Raw genomic sequence first — 19,288 nt, forward strand, 5'->3', positions numbered from 1 at the left:
CTCGCCTTTATCTGTCATAATCAGTCGAACTGAAATTCTTGGTGACTTTGAAAAAATCACAGTTTTTTTTTTAATTCGAAGTAGTTATCTAGATTTTTGTTGCAAGCTAAAAAAAATTAGTGAAAATCGACAACGGTAAGAACAAATTAAATAAATATTAAAATTATAATTACAACTTTTATTGGTTTAGCATCAAAAGAACCAACAACGCCCAGTTCTCAAAGTTGGAGAAGCTAATGGAGGCAAACCCTGACATTGCCAAGGGTGTCGGGACGTTTGGATCATCCAAATCACCTTTCGAACAAATCCTCACTATGATTCCACACAAATGAATCATGCGTAGAACCAGGATATCTAGCACCAATGGCTCCATTATTCTCACAAGTCTTAAAAAGAAAAAGTTTTACCTAAACATCAAGATTCAATTGTGAAGTAGGTACTTTACCACCGCATTTAAGCTGTAAAACTGAGCAGGAGCTATGATACCAATTTGGCGTTCAGAGCAGAGCTCGAACTGTCAAAAAAGTAATTTCATTTCTTTTTGTGCTCTGATCGTTCTGAGCTTCAAATTCGTGTTTCTTTTCTAGTTCTGAACATGTTCAGAGCGCGCTCTGTGAGCTCAGAATAAAATAACAGAGTAAACGGAGTAAAATTCTGAACACAAACAATTTGATATTTGACAGCCGGGAAATTAAAAAAAATCATCGTCAAAACAATACAAATGTCGGAAGAGACTGGTCGCTCTAGTGCAGAAGGTAAGATAATTTAGAAAAAACTAATTGCATATAGCATTTTTAAAAAACCCCAAATGTACATTAATCCAAATTGGGCAGATTCTTACTGTAGGTTGAGAGAAACCTAGCTCTTTCCTACACTATTTTGATACTTTAAACGTCCGAGAAATCGTAGTGCACACGCAAGTTTTAAAATTGGTGGAATTGCAGAACTTTGAGTCGTTTGAAATCTTGAACTTATCTGACTTAAAACATATTTAAATGCGTGTTTGCTAAGCCGAAAGTTTAACACAAATCTATGAATCTATCAACGTAATTGTTAATTTTATTACAAACTATCTGGTACTTCCAGTGGGTTGGAAGCATCTTTTAAACTTCTCCTCAATCTGCTGATCATGATTTTTTCTTCTTTATTATTTGTTACTTCTTCATTTTCATTCTCAAATAACAATTCAACGCTGCTAATCATCTTCAATATTCTTCAATCTGACTGTTAATTCGCCAAAACATTCGACTTTAGGCGAATTTTCGTTTCGCGAGTGATAATACTACTCAAACATTTTAAAAACAAATTTCTGAACTTAGGCCCAAAAAACTTGTTTTTATTTTCTTATATTTTCATATTTTATATATTTTTTTTTTAAACGTTTAAACTCCGTGGGAATGTCGAAGTTTTTTTTGTTCCATTATTTTTTAAGGCAATGTACTAAAAATATTGAAATGAAATATTGAACGGATCATAGATTAAGGAATTACGAATTTTTTAAATGAGCAGATTTTCCTAAAAGTTTAACAAGATATTAATGACAATATTTTGTGTGAGATAAAGAATTTTTAAGCCAGTTTCTTTCTTTGTTTTCACTTGAGTCGAATAGCATTTCTTATCAGTTTTTTGTTGATTTTGAAGGTTTTCATAGCTAAAATGTAAATGTTCGAACGTATTCAAACACAGGAATCTTCCTAGAAATCTTTAATTTAGGTTCTAGGGAATTTGAAACGTCAAGAAATGAAATACAATAACTTCCTATGGAAATAAAATAGAATTTGTATTGAAACTGAACCTTTTGAAAAATTATAATTTGGAAAAGCAGTTTTCAAAACTTTTCGCGGTCCATAACTTAGATTACAAGACTTAGGACACTTGATCTTTTGAGAATTTGTACACAATGATAAGATCACCAAAACGAAGGTTTAGACAAATTTCCATCTTAATATTTCTCATTTTAAAGTTGACTCCTTTTATCACCTTATTTCACAGAACTGTTTAAGTACTTGCAATTATAGAGATTCTTTTTTTAACCGCACATACAGAATGTGGAGTGCTTTACCTAGTTCTGTGTTTCCTCTCATTTTCGTATTCAAAGCACCAATGTGCAACTTTTCTTTAATCCGTCTTTAAACTTTAAACATGTAAAGGGTATTATTAACCCTTAAGTGCTTGTTTTTAGGAATTGTATGAAATACTTAAAATAACTCAACTTAATATTTGAAAAAAAAAGTTATTCATACATTTTGAAAGCCTCAAAAAGTGTTGTAGATGTAAGAGCTTTATTTTTTTGAATTCAAATAAAGCACGTGATTTTGATGTAGGAGTCGAATTAGGAATATCAAACCCTTTTAAAAATATTTCAAATACTTGTTTTACAATTTAGCTCCTTGTTTTTCTACGTAAGCAAGTGCTTATCCAATCTTATTTTCCTTCATACATCGTAATTTATTTTCCATCATTTAATACTGAGATGCTGAATCAATGTCTTTTTCACATGTTTCATGTTCTATACGTGATAAGTGACATGTCAAATTATTTCATACAAATTTTTCTTTGGTTCTAGAACTTCCATTTTCTTCAAAGAGAAAACCCATTTTCCCAACAATTCATCATCATCGTGAGTTGGTCGGTCGTATCTATTCTCGATAAACCAATTTATCTTAACTCTTAACCATCAATAATCCAAATAATAGCCATTTCAGAGATACATTAAGTAAACATCAAGTGAGAAAATAAATATTTTTACAAAACAGAAAAGAAGAAAGAAAATCAAATTTTATAAGGAATAGATATAAAATCCCTAAGAACAAAATAAAAATTGAAAGTGAAAAATTCATACAAAATTCAGGAAACCAATCTTTTTGGATTTTGTTGTATCTTGAACAAAAAATAAAACACATCCCCAAAAACCACCGATTTATTATGCAACAGAAAATTTCATTTTCTAACTCTTACATTCTCATAAATCATATTGAAAATACAAAAAAATTAAATGTTTATGGGTTTATCTTATATACTCGAGCGATTATGAATATGTGAGCCAAAATATTTCAATATCAATCCGTAAGATACTTTTTAAAAAATACACATTTAGGCACGTTTCATATTTTGTCATCTCTCTTTTTTATATTTTTTTGTGTGTTGCTGATTTTAACGGCGACAATTATTCTTAATTAACCCTCAATGGTTAAACACGACTTGAGATAGATAAATTATTTTTAAAAATTAATTGATACAAAATTCAATAAAAATGTTTTAAATGTGTTCAAAAGCAATGTTCGAATTTTAAATTGCAACGATGCGCATCCTTTGCAGCCTTCGTGACGCGTAAGCGTGATGCATGAGGCGTAAAGCGTGGGGCGAAGGTGAGGATGAGGCGTGAATATGTTGGGTAAAATACACTTAATATTTTGTTTAAATTTATTATTTGCAACAACAACAACTAGAAAGCGAGCATTTTATCAGTTTTGAGTGTTTTTCAAGTTATTTATGTTTGAAATGAACTTACCAGGGTAAGAGACAGCATATTTGTGGACATTTTGGTTTTGATTTTTTTAATATTTTATTTTAGTTTATTTATTAAAATTGTATTTGTTGTATATACATATATATTATTTTAAGAACTCTCTACACTTGGTGAGGGGGAACGATTAACTGTGGTGGCAGTGGCTGAATTTAGTTTGGCTACTTACGAGCGAAAGTGTCGTAAAAAGATTAGACGTTCTTTTAATATAATTTAATTTTTTTTTTTTTTTGATTTTGTCAATAATAATTTTTTGAGATGATGCCAAGATTATTTATATTTTTTTTTGTAAGTATATCTTTGTTTGCTGTTTTATTTGTTATTATACGAGTATAGTAGATAAAAATATATTGAAAAATAAAATGTCTATTTAAGTTGGAAAATAAAATGTTTATATTTGTCCTGAACATTCATTGGATTGGAATTATTTTTGCTCTTATTTTTTTCGTATTTGTCTGTTGAGAAAAATGGAAATGCGATGATTTGGTGAGGAAATGTTCAATTTTTGAAATGAAAAACAAAAATATTTGTTTGATATTCAATTACAAAACAACAACATTTTTATTTTGAGATACATTTCAATCAGACAGTCTTGTCGGAAGTGTATACTTAGTTAAGTTGTAGTTTGTTAATTGGAGAAGGAAATCGTACGTCTGGTTTACGATTTGTTTATTAGTTTTCTTAGTAGATGCTTATTTCTGTTTATAGAGTGTTATAAAATGTTTGGAACTACATTTGTAAGAAAATATTCAACGGAAGCACATTCTGGAATCAGGAAAAGAACTTCACATTTGTTATGTGCGGCTAAAGAAAGAATCTCTAACAATATCAGCTCAAATTTTAGATGCTTTCCCGGAATTCTGTGACAAACTCTTTTTTTGAATCTTTTAACTTAACTAAAAAACATTTTGAAATGTTTCGGGGTCCAATACTTCTCGCTAAGGCTCAAGAAATTCAAAGATTTTAGTCCTCTTCAATGACAGACTCATAATTAGTAGCAGATGGGTTTCCCTTTTAGTTTTCAAAATACACATTCCCTTGTATTCAGTTTGTAATTTTTCATTGGATAATAATTTCAAGTTCTGAGGCTACTGAGCTGCTCTCATAAATAAATAAAATAAATAAGGTGGCGCAACAGTCCGTTGAGAACCAGGGCCTAGTGACTTACAACTCTCAACCATTCCTGTGTGCGAGTAATTCTCTCTCTATAAAGGGGACCTACAGTTTATATGCCGAATCCGAACGGCAAATTTGAGAAAGCACTTTTTCATGACAAGAATTACTCTTGGAGAATTTGTCAATTCCTCGCAAGAGGCAGTACCCATGAATAAAACTTTAGGTGGCACAAGCAGGGATCGAACCCAAGACCTCTCGCATGACTGTCCAACGCACTAACCATCAAGGCACGGGTACTACACTGAGCTTCTCATACCCTACCATTTAAGTTCCACATCCAAAGAGCAGACACTTTGATTCAGAAACAAATATTTCCGTATCGTTGAACTAGTATCGGACAAAAAAGGGAACCCTGAGGCACACCATCTTGTATTTTATGGCGATTCTAAAGCGGGTCGTAGACACACGAACTTGGAGCGAGTAAGCTTAGTACGTGAATCATAATCTAGGTAGTTTTTTTTTAAAGAAATAACACGCACTCAAAACTTTAGACATCGACATAGTGTGAGCATTAAGAACAAATGCAGGGTTTAGAAAAAATTGTCTATCTACGTTGTTTTGAATTTTTGAGCCACACAATGATAGAAAGATCAAAACTTTAATAAGGCAATTCAAATTCGCGTAGTACGGCTAAAGAACGAATATCTGTTACTTTACAATAGTACTACTGAAGTTAGTTAAGTGTAAACTGATTCCTAGAAGAGCGAGTATTACGATTAGGAAATCTAATTCGAAATTTTTCTAGATAAGAGTCCATTAAAATTAGAATATCAAAAGGGTTAAGACAAGACATATTACGATGGTTTTCAAGTGCCTTCAATGATGAACTTGTCAACAATCATTTTAAAAGCCCTTCCTTGAACATTGACCAAAAGGTTCAAGTAAATTACTTAAGCACAAGCCCAGTTATGGGAGTTTTTCTCATTTTTTGGAATCACATAGAATTTGAAGGTTGTTACCTATTTAATCTTATGCGTTGTCTTAAAATAACCAAAGACCTATAGACATTTTTGCCGAAATCGTGTATGTGACTGATATACAAGAGTTGGTTAGAGTGTCCTTAAGGAGAATATCGAAGTATTCAGTTTCATTGATGCATATGCCACTCATAGATAATGGCAAGGAGGTATATCAAGCTTTCATGATTCAAGACACAACTGGGTTCTGGGAGCAATAAATTATAATAATTTCGTTGCAGTTCTAATTTCGAAGAGGAGGGATGTGAGCTTTAAAACGAATATTGCCAGACAAACAAGAGAAAGAAGTTGCAGCCAGGAACTCTTTTTGAAAAATGAGAAACAGTATAGGAGACAGAACAGAGCCATGTGGGACACCAGGGTTTTTTTTAGACTTTTTAATCCATCCAATACTTCTATTCTAAATCAGTAAGCTTGTTAGGGCCCCCGCAGACTGCAGACTTTTTATCGGCCGAGAGTTTGGTCGGTTTCTTAATCAGTATGGAGAGGAATTCATATGCGCACACTACAGCGATTTAGTATCGGCCGAAAAAAGATTGATGAACTACCCAATTACATTCAAACTAATCTGTCGGCCAACTATCGGCCGACTGTTTAATCAGTATTGGCGCATACACGTCTGCGCATGCATGACGACTGTTTAGTCGGTCGATAGTTCAGTTCGCTCTGTGATTTGGCGTCTTGTGCGTGTATTTTTTGAAATTGGCGTCAACAGTCAGTTACAAACTAGTTCGAGAATAGTCGGCCGGCTGTTGGACAGTCTGCGCCCTGTTCACCAACCAAACTGTTTAGTTGGCTCGGTGTGCGCACTTTCAGCCCAACCTGACTAAACTATCGGACGATAAAAAGTCTGCAATCTGCGGGTGCCCTTTGAGTGATTTCATAATTTTTTCTTATATATTAGAAGTAGTTTGATCTTCTTTGATGTTCAAGGTTGGGGCTACGTATTTCTAAAGCAAGTTTGTATGTCTACTTCATTTTTATAACTTTTTTCTAGTGTAACGCCAAAAAACCCGCCCCCCCTCCTCAAACTAAATAAATGATAATTATTTTATAATATATCCAAAAACTACAAAATCAAGAACTTGTAATTTGGTCTCACTACTGCAAGGCTTACGTACTCGAACCAAGTAAATTCCATAGCATCATCGAGTGTTAACGGTTCGCTTCAAGTGAATTTCTAATTTAACAAAGAATCTAAGTTTTGTTAAGTTTATTCCAACCCTTATCAAAACTTAGATGACGTCAAACAAACCCATTCAATTCACTTTTCCCTAAAACTTTGACAATCTATACACAAAGACACACCTTAATGGAATCAAAATCCAATCTATTCTCTCTTTCTCTGAACACCTTTTAAAAAGAAAAAAAAAAACTTTTTGTTTTGAAAAAGAATTGAGTACCGTTTTTGTTTTTGTTATCTTTTAAAACACTTATTAAAAAGTAAGAAGACAAAAAATCCAACAGAAAAAGAACTTAATTCACAACAAGTTTCCTAATGAATAGATTGCAGCATTTAATGGCAATTTCCTCAAATTAAGAACACGGATAAGATGAAAGATATGTTTTCTGTAGTTGTTCTTTATAGTTTATTTCTTAAATAGACAACAACAAAATAAATAAATAGAGTGGAGGCGAAAAAGTAGTTACTACAGAAGAAAAGAAGAAGAAAAAGAAAAGAGTTAAAAAACAAGTAATTTAGATTCTTGATGAGTTTTGATCAGAAAAATTACATTATAATTTTCCTTTTAATGGAACTTTAAATGATGGTTCTTCCTACATTCAGAGGTACCAAACATACGTACAGCTATGGTAAAAAAAATAGGAACATTTCTTACTTTTCAGTGTATCAGTTCATAAGTTGCCAAACTATTCAAATAAAAAGTCTATGAGTACACAAACGCCACTAAGTTTTTGGATAAATAATTTTGTTTGTCTAAAAAGCTCAAGTTTTTGAAAATATATTTAATTTGCAAAAGATTTCGAGACTATGTCTAAGCCAAACAGATTTGTAAAAGAATGCAATTTTTTGGGAATGCAATCATAATAAATCACTTATTGAATTTAACTCAAAGATTGTATTCATTGGTTTCAACTAAAGATTGGGACTTAAAAGTTTACAATAACCAATCATTTGGCCTGAAAAAGACTGCAATCATTTTTGCTTTGATCATTTGACTGGGATCAATTGATTGCAATGAAACTTAATGCGTTCTTTGCATTAACTTGATGTCTCTCACTCTGAATGCAATTTTTTGGGAATGCAATCATAATAAATCACTTATTGAATTTAACTCAAAGATTGTATTCATTGGTTTCAACTAAAGATTGGGACTTAAAAGTTTACAATAACCTATCATTTGACTTGAAAAAGACTGCAATCATTTTTGCTTTAATCATTTGACTGGGATCAATTGATTGCAATGAGACTTCATGCACTTTGTGCATTAACTTAATGTGTCTCACTCCCAGTCTCTTTCACTTCTGCATTCTTAAGTCACATTTCACTACAAAATTTTGAAACTTTGATTTTAATCTCTTGTTGTCTGACATCAAAAATCAGTTTTATACACCGAAAATCAGTGAGATCTCGAAAATGAACTGAAGTCCAAAGAAATCGAAGACATCTGTTAAAAAGAACTTTGAAACAGAGGAGTTGAAATATTGAATGGACTGTACGTCAAAATTCTGTATTATTAAAATTCTGTATGACTAAATTTTGTATCGAAAAATTATGGTGGGTCAAAATAGGCTAAAAGAAAATAGCACTTTTTTATATTATCAGATCAATTTTTTTTTTTCAAAAATAATTAACTAATTTTGTTCTGATCTTAAAAAAAATACATTTATCAAATGCTCAATTTTTTTTCAGATAGATATAAATAAATAAATAAATTGGGTGGCGCAACAGTCCGTTGAGAACCAGGGCCTAGTGACTTACAACTCTCAACCTTCCTGTGTGCGAGTAATGTTGTCAGGAATGGAGGGGACCTACAGTTTATATGCCGAATCCGAACGGCTAATTCGAGAAGCACTTTTTCATGACAAGAGTTACTCTTGGAGAATTTGTCAAATCCTCGCAAGAGGCAGTACCCGTGAAAAGACTTTTTGGTGGCATAGGCAGGGATCGAACCCAAGACCTCTGGCATGACAGTCCAACGCACTAACCATCATGCCACGGGCACTAGATATAATAGATATATAGATATAAAGCTTATCGAAAAAACCCTTTTTATTCTGTATTTTAAACAGTGTTAAATTAGAATACGCTATACCAAAATGCTGTATCCTAATTTAACACTGTTTAAAATACAGAATTTAAAATTACTACCAAACGGTATCATAAGAAATTCGAAAAAAAATATTTTGAATAATTGCGTTGCCGACAAAACTTAAATAATGCAATCAAAAAATGTGCAGTGATATTTTGGCACGCAAGTTTAATCTTAGACGGTTTTTCGTATTCCGCAGGAGGCAAACCTTAACACGCAATCTATATAGAAGGTACATATGGGGAAAACAAACAATTACCCTGAAGCGATTTGATTTTGTTAACATTTTTAAAACAAGAAATTAATTTTTTTAAAACACATTTAAAAAAGTTTGTTCATCTCCCTATGTGAGAAGTGTTTCACTAAATCAAACTCATAATATCAATGTTCAAACTTAGGAGCTAGTTATAGCTATCATTGGTTTGCACTATTAAAACCAAACCCTTAAAATGTTGGACAGCTCGTTTAACAGTTGTGTCATGGAATTTTTTCTCCGAAAGAAATCTGTCAAAATTAAAACACAAATCAGTGGAATGATTCGCTTAATTTTTTGACAAAATAGGATCGGTTGTTCAGGAAAATAGAATAAAATATTGTGCAATTATTATTCCATATAAGAACTTTATGGAAAACACGTATAGGAGCTATATGGCAAGCACTATGGTAAGAACTTGAGACTTTAATCAAACACGGCATTACGATGGTAGAAAAGTCGTAAAAATGGTTCCGAAAATTCCGTCTGCTCCATCTGTTTCTCGCCCTACAGCATAAACTAATGGCTTGATGCTCAAACTAAGGTTTTGAGTAGATTTGGGTAAAGCTTTTTGTTTACATGTTTTTAAGACCAAAAATAACAGTAACCAATTTTTTGGTCCAAAATTGAAAGTTAGTATTTTCTAAAATACGGTCCAATCAATTTTTATAAATTTTTTTCTATTTTTTTTTCTTCCTTTTAATGTGAACAAATATATTTTTGTGTTGCTCTGAAAGCTACACCCCCTGCCCCCCCCCCCCCCAAGGAACGGTTATATTGTTTTCATATTTTCTCAGGAACCAATAATGAACCGATTTGAATAACTTTTTTTTCTGGACACGATCTATATTTTTTGGACGTGTAATTTTCAATCTGGCAATTCTTTCTTCGGAGTTAGTCTTTTTGACAGCTGTCATTTGTTTATTTTTAGTTCAGTTTGTTTTTTTTTATAACTCATGTTTATTTTCGTTCGAATGAATTTTGTTTATTTTGAGATTCGAATGAAAAATATGCATTGCAGAAAATGAACCTTATTTTGGAGATCAGCTGTTCTAAATGGTTTGACATTTTGATTTGATTTAGTGTGACCACACTAAATTTAAATTTTTCGAAGAATCTTGTTTTTAATTCAGAGTTTGTAATAGATTAAAAGTTTCTGAATTGAAGAGTTAAATGAAGTTAAAAAATTAGATTTAAATCATTCGAGAGTCAAAGTTTACTTAGTTTTAAAAAAAAATGAACTTGCGATTGAATAAGCAAACTTTCGAATCGATCGAATCTCAATCTCGATCGAAAACGAATCTCAGAATAAGCGTGATTCACTCCTGAACAATGGATTAATAAAATAATGGTTCGGTTCACGCGAAGCATCAATTTTTTGAAGGAACGTTATCTTGCGTCGTGAACCTGTGGCGTGGTCTCCAAGATCGTCTGATTTAACACCGCTTGACTATTTTCGTGTGGGGTTATAAAAGCCACTTGTCTACGGAGATAGGCCGGAGACGATTGACGCCTTGAAAGAGAATATTCGGAGCATCATTACAAACAATAGCCAATAATTGCTGCAAAAAGTCACTTGCCCGAAATAATTTTTAAAACATAATACCAAACCTTTATTTTTGATATAAAGCTACATTGTTGGCCCTATTTTCATATTAAATGTGTTTAATTTCTATTTGAAGACCACACGTTCAAAACAAAACTCATGTTATTTATTAATTGATGAATCAAAATATTTAACACTTTTTTTTAATTTTTGAAAAATATTCGAAGTCTTAAGAACGGGTAAACATTTTTTTAGCAGCATTCAAATTATAAATATTGATTTCTAAGCGCTAAATAACTGCATATTAACTTTGTTTCTTAAAAAACATTGGAACATTTTTTAAATGCACAATTATTAAACAAACAAAATGGCCCAACGAATTTCGAAAAAAAAAGAATTTAATTAATGCTTTTTTGAGAAATTGAATGTTGAAGGAATAATTTTCAATCTTAAAATATGGGTACTTTTTTTAAACAGTCGTGTTGGAAACATTAGCAGGTTCATGCAATCCAATCGTGCATTTTATTCGAAATGATTTCAATGAAAGCTATAACTAGCGTCCTAAAGTTTTCTTCTCTTGGGCGACTGTGGGTCTGATTTTGTTAAGAATGGAATAATTTTGGAAAAAGTCGTATGTCCCTACAAAATCTGCCGTTTTCAGAAGATAACGACGATGCCAAGAATACTCTAATGTAGGTCAACATTTGAAAGGAGCAAAATTTATGTTTTCTTAGTGGTTACATTACAGTGTTCGAGTCTTATTTTATTGGCGCACGATTAAATGGGCTGGACAAAAGCCTTCTTACAAAATAAAGCTTTCGAGAATTGTCACTAAAATGTGTTAGTTAACTCCTTAAGAAAAATGTCAGTACTAACATTTTTCTGTAGATATTTTTTTGTTTAGCCTTTTATGACTTTTTCGTAGCTAAAGGAAACGAAATCACATTAGTGTCGAAGGTAATTATAACCTGTCATCAGATCATACTCCAGTGATTCTATCACTAAATAAATCGGAAGTACTTGAAAAAAGTAATCCAAAGCTTGGAAATAAGAAAACAAACTGGAATGATTTTAGAGAAAGGCTTTTAAGTTTTATAAATTTAAGATCTCCCAAGGATACAATTGACGATAAAGTGAAACAATTTATTGCTGATGTGCAACAGGCCGCTGAAGAAAGTACTCCAACATTTTCTAATAGAAAATAGCTCACAGTTTGTTGATAAGATAGATGAAAGTGAAATACCAATTGCAAGACTTAAAGAAATAAAAAGTATGTGTTTACATCAACTATCAAATAAAAAATCACTAGGTTACGATCTAATTACTGCTCAGATTATGAAAGAAATGTCATTGAAAGCCTTTATAAAACTCCAGTATATAATAAATGTCTTAAGCACCGGAAAATTGCTGAAGTAATTGTCATACCAAAGCAAGTTAAACCACCTACAGAAGTGACGGCTTACAGACCAATATCGCTTATACCAATTATGGCAAAAGTTCTTGAAAAACTGCTTCTGAAGACACTTAGCAAAATCATAGAAGAAAGAAGGTTAATCTCAGACCATCAGTTTGGCTTTAGAGATAAACATTCCACTATAGACCAAGTTCGTAGAATATCGGATGTAATAGAATAAGCATTAGAAGAAAAACAAGTATGTTCAGCTATTTTCTTAGATGTAGCTCAAGCTTTTGACAAGGTTTGGCATGAGGGACTTGAATACAAACTGCAAAGGGATCTTCCCAGACAGTACTTTGAAATATTAAAATCGTACATCTCAGACCGAATGTTTAGAGTAAGGTACGGTCAAGAATACTCGGAATTGAAGAAAATAGAAACCGGTGTACCACAAGGAAGTGTCGTAGGTCCTACCCTGTATTTACTATACACAAGGGATATTCCAGTTGGTAATCACACCATAATGGCTACTTTTGCAGATTTTATCGCAATTTTGGAACAACTCTGATTTATCAATCCAAAACAAAATAATGCTGTACAATCAAGATCTAAAGCCTGTTTGGACCTATGGAATCCAATTATGGGGCTGTACAAAGAAAACAAATACCGAAATCATCCAAAAATTCCAAAACAGAGTCCGTCGTGGAATAGTTAACGCACCTTGGTACATAAGAAAAACCGATCTACATCGTGACTTACAAATAGAAATGGTTACAGAAGTTGTTAAAAAATACGCTGTATCGCACAACCAGAGACTGCAAAGTCATACTAATTCTGAAATGTAGCCCGTCTTGAATATAAGAAACCATGTTCGGATATTAAGAAGAACCAAGCCTCATGAGCTTATGGTCTAAAAAAAAATGGGAAAGTATTAAAAGTTTAAACTTCCTCCAAAGTGATTGTACAAACTTAAGAAAGAAAAATTGGAAGTTGATCCTTCAAGATTGGTCCTGATGAAGAGGTGGTTTAAGTGGTTAAGAGTCCCACACTACTTGGTGTCGAATACTGCCAAGTGTCTTTTGAAGATTTCCTCCTGTCAAAAAAAAGCCTTTTATGAAGCTGGTAACAAATGTACTTCTTTAAAATAAAATATTAAGAAACATTAATAAACATTTTTGTACCTAAAATTAAATGGTTACAATTTTAATTTACTGCCTTACGCAAGTGCTTAAGACCTAATAACGAAAAAAATGAAGTTGTGTTCTTATTATTTTGGCCATAACTGTCTTACATCTATCTGATTCGATCTAAAGAACTTTTGTATTATAGCGATGAGAGATGTTATAAGGGTGCTGTTGTGCTTAAATTTTAATTGAAAATGCAACTCAATGTCTGATTGTTCAGATACGAGTATAGTAAAACACGTGCTTGAATTCTCATTTTGTTATTCGAAATACGAGTTTTTAGGGTAGGTGGGCGATATGATAGGAAATGAGAGAAATAATGAATTTAAATGCACCCGAAGAACATTTATTCTGAATTGAACAATTGGTGCATTACGCTCACGCTTTTGGGGGGTGCACTATTTGTTTGATTATATAAAACGCATCAAACTGGGGTTTTGGAGGACCTACCCTACTGCTGATGTTGAGCGGGAATCTCTTTGTGAATTTTTAATGAATTCAATACATGTTTTTGAATTTATACGAACATTGAAAATAATATGCGTCAGATGCAGTATACGGGTATGTGTTTACTATTTAATGGTATTTCGTACGTGACAATCGAATTATTGCTTCACTTCATTTTCAAACCAACATTGTCAATTTCGAGAGAGAGAGACCTGTATAGCTTGATTCTAAAGGACATTTAAATGTCCTGTAGGGGTAAGTATACGAATAAATTACTGTAAGCCTCTTAGATTGGTAGAGAACTAAGGATTGACCGTTGAAATGTATAAAGAGACAACTTGAGAAACATGGCATGTGTGAAAACATTAGCTGAAACATTTAGTCGAGGTGGTTTCATGCAGATGTTTAACGAATGCAACATCATTGAACTACGATTGTATCTTAATTTTTTAATCAGCTTTATCCATTTTTGACACTTAAAAATGTCATAAAATTTTGTATTATTTATTTAATGGTTTTAACACCGTTCGTTTTTATTTCTTTTTTATTTAAAAAAGTGTTAAAAAAAGGTGACTTCATTTTAGTTATTTAAATTAACAACTTTTTAATACCACGCTGTTAAAAACCTTTTACATTAATAATTTTATTATTTTCCGTAATTTCATAATCCGTTCCGAAATCCAATGACTTATTCAGTTTCATGCATTTTGAATGCAATTTACAGCTGTGAACAACTAATTAGAAACATTACTTGCTTCTCATTTCCACATTCACTTTATCAAGTGTGACTAGAAAAGCGGTATCCCAAAAGGTCTAATGCAAGCGTTATTAGATAATTATTTGAAAAAGCATCAACTAATTAGAAACAGTTAAATTACATTCGATTTGGGTGAAATAAAAATAATCTTTTTATTTTGCATTGGTAAGTAGAAAATTCGGAATTGTGTGCAAACGTTTTTAAAGAATAATTTTTAAATTTTGGAGATAATTGCAATGGGAAACTCAAAGAGCTGTGATCCTCCTACAAGAATAGCGATTTTCGAGCATTGAAAGCTTAAAATGTTTTACAGAGCAATTGCATCTTAAATGAACTGTTCTGTAAAGAAAGTTTTCAACGCAATTAAGCATTTTCAAAACTGCAGGACTGCTGAAAATGTACCTCGTAAAAAAAGGACCCGTAAGACAAGCTACCAAATAGATCGAGCAATTAGTAGACTGGCCAAAAAAGACCCAAAAATAAGCTCCACAGAGATACAACGCCAACTCTCGATTGCATTCGATGTCCCGATAGGGCCACGCACAATCAGAAGAAGATTGGTAGAAGTTGGGTTTCATGGTCGTGTTTCTCTGAAGAAACCATTAGTACCCGCAACGCAACGTAGTCTTAGAATAGAGTTCGCAAGATCACACGACAACTGGACAACAAACGAATGGAAGTACAAAGTGTGAAGTGACGAAACTAAAATAAATAGGATCGGCCAAGATGGTGCACGTTATGTCCGAAGGCCAAAAGGAACAGCGTTCAACCCCAAATACGTTTTGCCAATAATTGAGCATGGAGGCGGCTCGCTTAACGTTTTGGGTTGTTTCTCGTGGTGTGGAGTTGGCCCAATTCATCGAATCGATGGAATGCTGACAGCCGTTAAATACATTGACATTCTTAAGGAATGTGATATGGAAGTTTCAGCAAGACAACGACCCCAAGCACACTGCTAGAATTACGAAACAGTTCTTCAGGGAATAATCGATAACAGTTCTGGAATGGGTATCATGAAGTGCAGACTAAATCCGATAGAGTATCTTGGGGCAGATGTTAAAAGAGCTATTGCTCTCAAAAATAACTCCAACAATGATGTTCTTTCGAAGGTATTAAAGATAATAATAAGCTACTTGGAAGGCTGTACCCGTAGAGCAGTGTAGGCGACTTATTTCATCAATAGATTGAAAATGTCGGGATGTTTTGAAGCAAAAAAGTTTCGCAACAAGGTATTAAAGATAAATATAAGGTAAATGATATTATAAAGTTATAAATATTATAATAAGATATAATTTTTCTCTTTGTTTCTAATTAGATGTCCCCTAATAAACGCTGTGTTTTTCGCACAAACTGCCATATGAAACAAATGTTAAATATATTTGGAAAAAAAATATTTTTGCACAAAAAAATAAAAAACAAAACAAAAATACAGATACTGTTTTAAAAGTGAATTCAATTTGTGTTTCTAATTAGTTGTTCACAGCTGTAAGTGTACGATTTCGTATTTGGTACACACCCACGCTAATATGTAATAAGTCAGCGCTGTCGCTTACGTATTGAAATATTTTGTACAGAAAAAGAAACTGTGGAGAACTATGTACCCAAAAGAAATATACAAGTTTTTTAAATTGGACCAGTAGTTTCTGAGATTAGCAGGTCCAAACAAAAAAAACTCTTCAGTTTTATAAAATTAGTATACCTAAGTTTATCACAAAAACTGGTTGATTTTACATCAGTATTGATGGAACTTTCCAGTGCTTCTAAAATTTGCAATCATATTTTTTCTAATAGGCCAAATATGTATGTCATTTACAGAACTTCGAAAATCATTCAATCAGAAATTGAAATTTAAGCTGTTTTCTGTTGAGTTTTTCGAGGCCTCAAACTAGTTTAGTGTAGTTTTGGTAGAAATTTAATTCTGGTATTGAAACAAAAACTGAGAATTATAAATAAATAAATTGGGTGGGGCAACAGCCCTTTGCGAACTAGGTCCTAGTGACTTACAACTCTCATCCATACCTGTGCGAATAATGTTGTCAGGAATGGAGGGGACCTACAATTTATATGCCGAATCCGAACGCCTAATTTGAAAAAGCACTTTTTCATGACAAGAATTACTCTTGGAGAATTTGTCAATTCCTCGCAAGAGGCTGTAAAAGTGAAAAGACTTGATGGCATAGGCAGGGATCGAGCCCAAGACCTCTGGCATGACAGTCCAACGCACTTACCATCATGCCACGGGTACTACAACTGAGAATTATATTTTCTATTCACGAGATGTGTTCAAAAAGTACCCGGAATTTTTTTTTTAAAACATTTATGTATTCCTTTACATCAATGTGGTCAAAGTAGTCTCCCCAGATATAATTCACTTATGCCAGTGTTTTTTCCAATCTTCGAAGCACTCTTGATATTCGCTTTTTGATATGTCCTTGAGCATTCTCAGCGATTCAGTCTTTATTTCTTCAATTGAGGAAAACCTCCGTCCTTTCATGGAACTCTTCGATTTTAGAAACAGGAAAAAGTCACACGGAGCCATATGTTGTGAATATGGAGTTTGGGGCATGACTACGGTTGTTTTCGGCCAAAAAATTACGAATCAGCAACGACGAGTGAGCAGGTGCGTTATCGTGGTGCAAAAGTCATGAAGTGTTTTTCCATAAATCTGAGCGTTTTTTGTCGGATTGCTTCACGCAATAGTCGCATAACTTCAAGGTAAAACTCCTTATTAACTGTCCAATCTTGTGGTAAGAACTCTTAGTGTCTTTATAATTGAAGAAAACAGTAAGCAAAACCTTCACATTCTATTGAACTTGAGGTGCTTTTTTCAGTCTTGGTGACGTTGGATGCTTCCAGGTGGACGATTGTGCTTTGGTTTCGACATCATAACCGTACACCCATGTTCCATCACCAGTTATGACCCTTTCAAGTTAACTTGGATCGTCGTTGACGTCATTTAACAGCTCCTGAGCGCTGTTCATGCGATTGTTTTTTTTGGCAAAAATTGTTTCAACAAGCAAAAATCACCGAGATCATAAAAGCACGTCGAACCTTAGCAACTACCACTGACTGAAAATTGGATTATACTTTAGGGGCATGTATATCAACACAATACAAAAATTTGAACTTCAGACTCTCCAGACCCGCAAAATTTTAAAAATCCGGGTATTTTTCGAACACCCCTCGTATTAAAGTAAAAATAACAAGCAAATTTTGTGTTTCTGTTTTTTTTCCAACATATTGAGTTTTGACTTTTAGTTCTTATTTATTGTTAAAAGTATTTTTTTAAAGTTTTTCGTTTTGTTACAAAAGAACTGTCAATTAGGAAAAAACTGTCACTTTGAAAAAAAAAAGTTTATGCGTCCAAGATCGAATCAAAATAAACTTAATTTTCAACTTTTCAATTATTTGCACAGATTAAGAACTGTTACTGCACAACTATAAAAAAAAATATAAGAGTCAAAAATAATAGGTTTGAATAAATAAAATATTGTTGTCGTATAGTTTTTCAAAGTTTTAGTTGTTCTATGAATTCTTTTAGTAAGAGATATTGTATCTTCAATTATGCGTCTTCGTTACCAAAACATTATCAAATATTAATGACAAGTCAAACTTAAAACCAGGCTCAAAACAACTTGATTTTACTTAACACATCAACTTTTTAATATATGTTGACAAATATAAGACAAATGTTGAAAATGGGTATTTCCACATTTGAGTAGATAGTTGAAATGTAATTTTGAAATAAAAATCAGCTGTAAATAAGAACTCTAAATCGTATTTTTCAAAACCATTAAATAATTTCATTCAAGGATTTGTCTTTAAAAAATTCAGTTGATTGACACTCGAAAAAATTTTTAACAATGTAATCAAATCACATTTATGTCAAAACTTTAAAATTAAAGTTTTTCAAAATTTCATAAAATTATAATTCATAGCACAATTTTTAACAGTACTCATATTCAATTTTTTTTAAGAACTAGACGACGAGTTTTATGGAAACCTAATAGTTACTCAGTAAAGATAAGTGATTGGGAACGTTCGGGTGTTTGTTTCTACACTGAGTTTACACGGTACAAAGTTCATGTCCAATACACACCGCCCATGTATTCACTCTTATTTTGACACAAATTTTGAAATAATTTGACATTTGTTTTGACGTATTTCCTGGTAATTGACAAAAGGCCTGAAATAGCTATTTTTGTGCACAAACAAAAATAAAAGAAGAATGATCTTTAATAGAAATAAATCAAATTTTTAGGTGGAAAAAATTCAGATTTTTGAAAACATGTAGATATGTAAAAAAATCGAATTCCAGTAAAATATTAAAATTTTACAGAAGTTTAAAAAAATAAAATAACTAAGCTTTATTTCCGAATTTTTTGTCACAGTAAACATCTCTGAGAAAACGAATGCCAATTCTCGAATCAAGCGTCATCTACATCTCAACAGTAGTACCAGTGGCATGATGGTTAATGCGTTGGACTGTCCGAGCAAACGGGACCAAGTCCCTTGTTAGTAAAAAAAGGTTGAGATTCAGCTCATCTTCAACTCAATCAAAAACAAAAAAGTCAGCAGGTGTCGATGGTATATCCAACCTTGTACTAAGACATTTACCGATGGAGGCAATTGACATTTACACCACACTCTTCAATAATGCACTGAATAATGCATATTATCCAGTGCACTGGAAGACCGCTGTGGTTCATCTTCTCCCGAAAAAGGGAGAGAACAACTCCAACCCGTCAAATCTT

The 19,288-nt window shown here is 32.6% G+C and overlaps 1 protein-coding gene across 4 annotated transcripts in view; it reads right to left on the bottom strand.

Moving 5' to 3' along the window:
- Positions 1-19,288, bottom strand: part of LOC129948516 (cAMP-dependent protein kinase type I regulatory subunit) — a 180,256-nt gene that overhangs the window by 76,693 nt on the left and 84,275 nt on the right. The window contains exon 1 of one of the 4 annotated variants that reach the window (XM_056059551.1): positions 3,512-3,657. The exons of the other annotated variants lie outside the window; for them this stretch is intronic. Within the exon in view, the coding sequence (XP_055915526.1) occupies positions 3,512-3,541 (30 nt within the window). The 5' untranslated portion in view covers positions 3,542-3,657. Of the gene's footprint in view, positions 1-3,511; positions 3,658-19,288 lie in introns of those variants that run through there. 4 annotated transcript variants of the gene reach the window in all.

The sequence above is a fragment of the Eupeodes corollae genome, chromosome 2 (genome assembly GCF_945859685.1).
Source record: "Eupeodes corollae chromosome 2, idEupCoro1.1, whole genome shotgun sequence".
Lineage (NCBI taxonomy): Eukaryota > Metazoa > Arthropoda > Insecta > Diptera > Syrphidae > Eupeodes > Eupeodes corollae.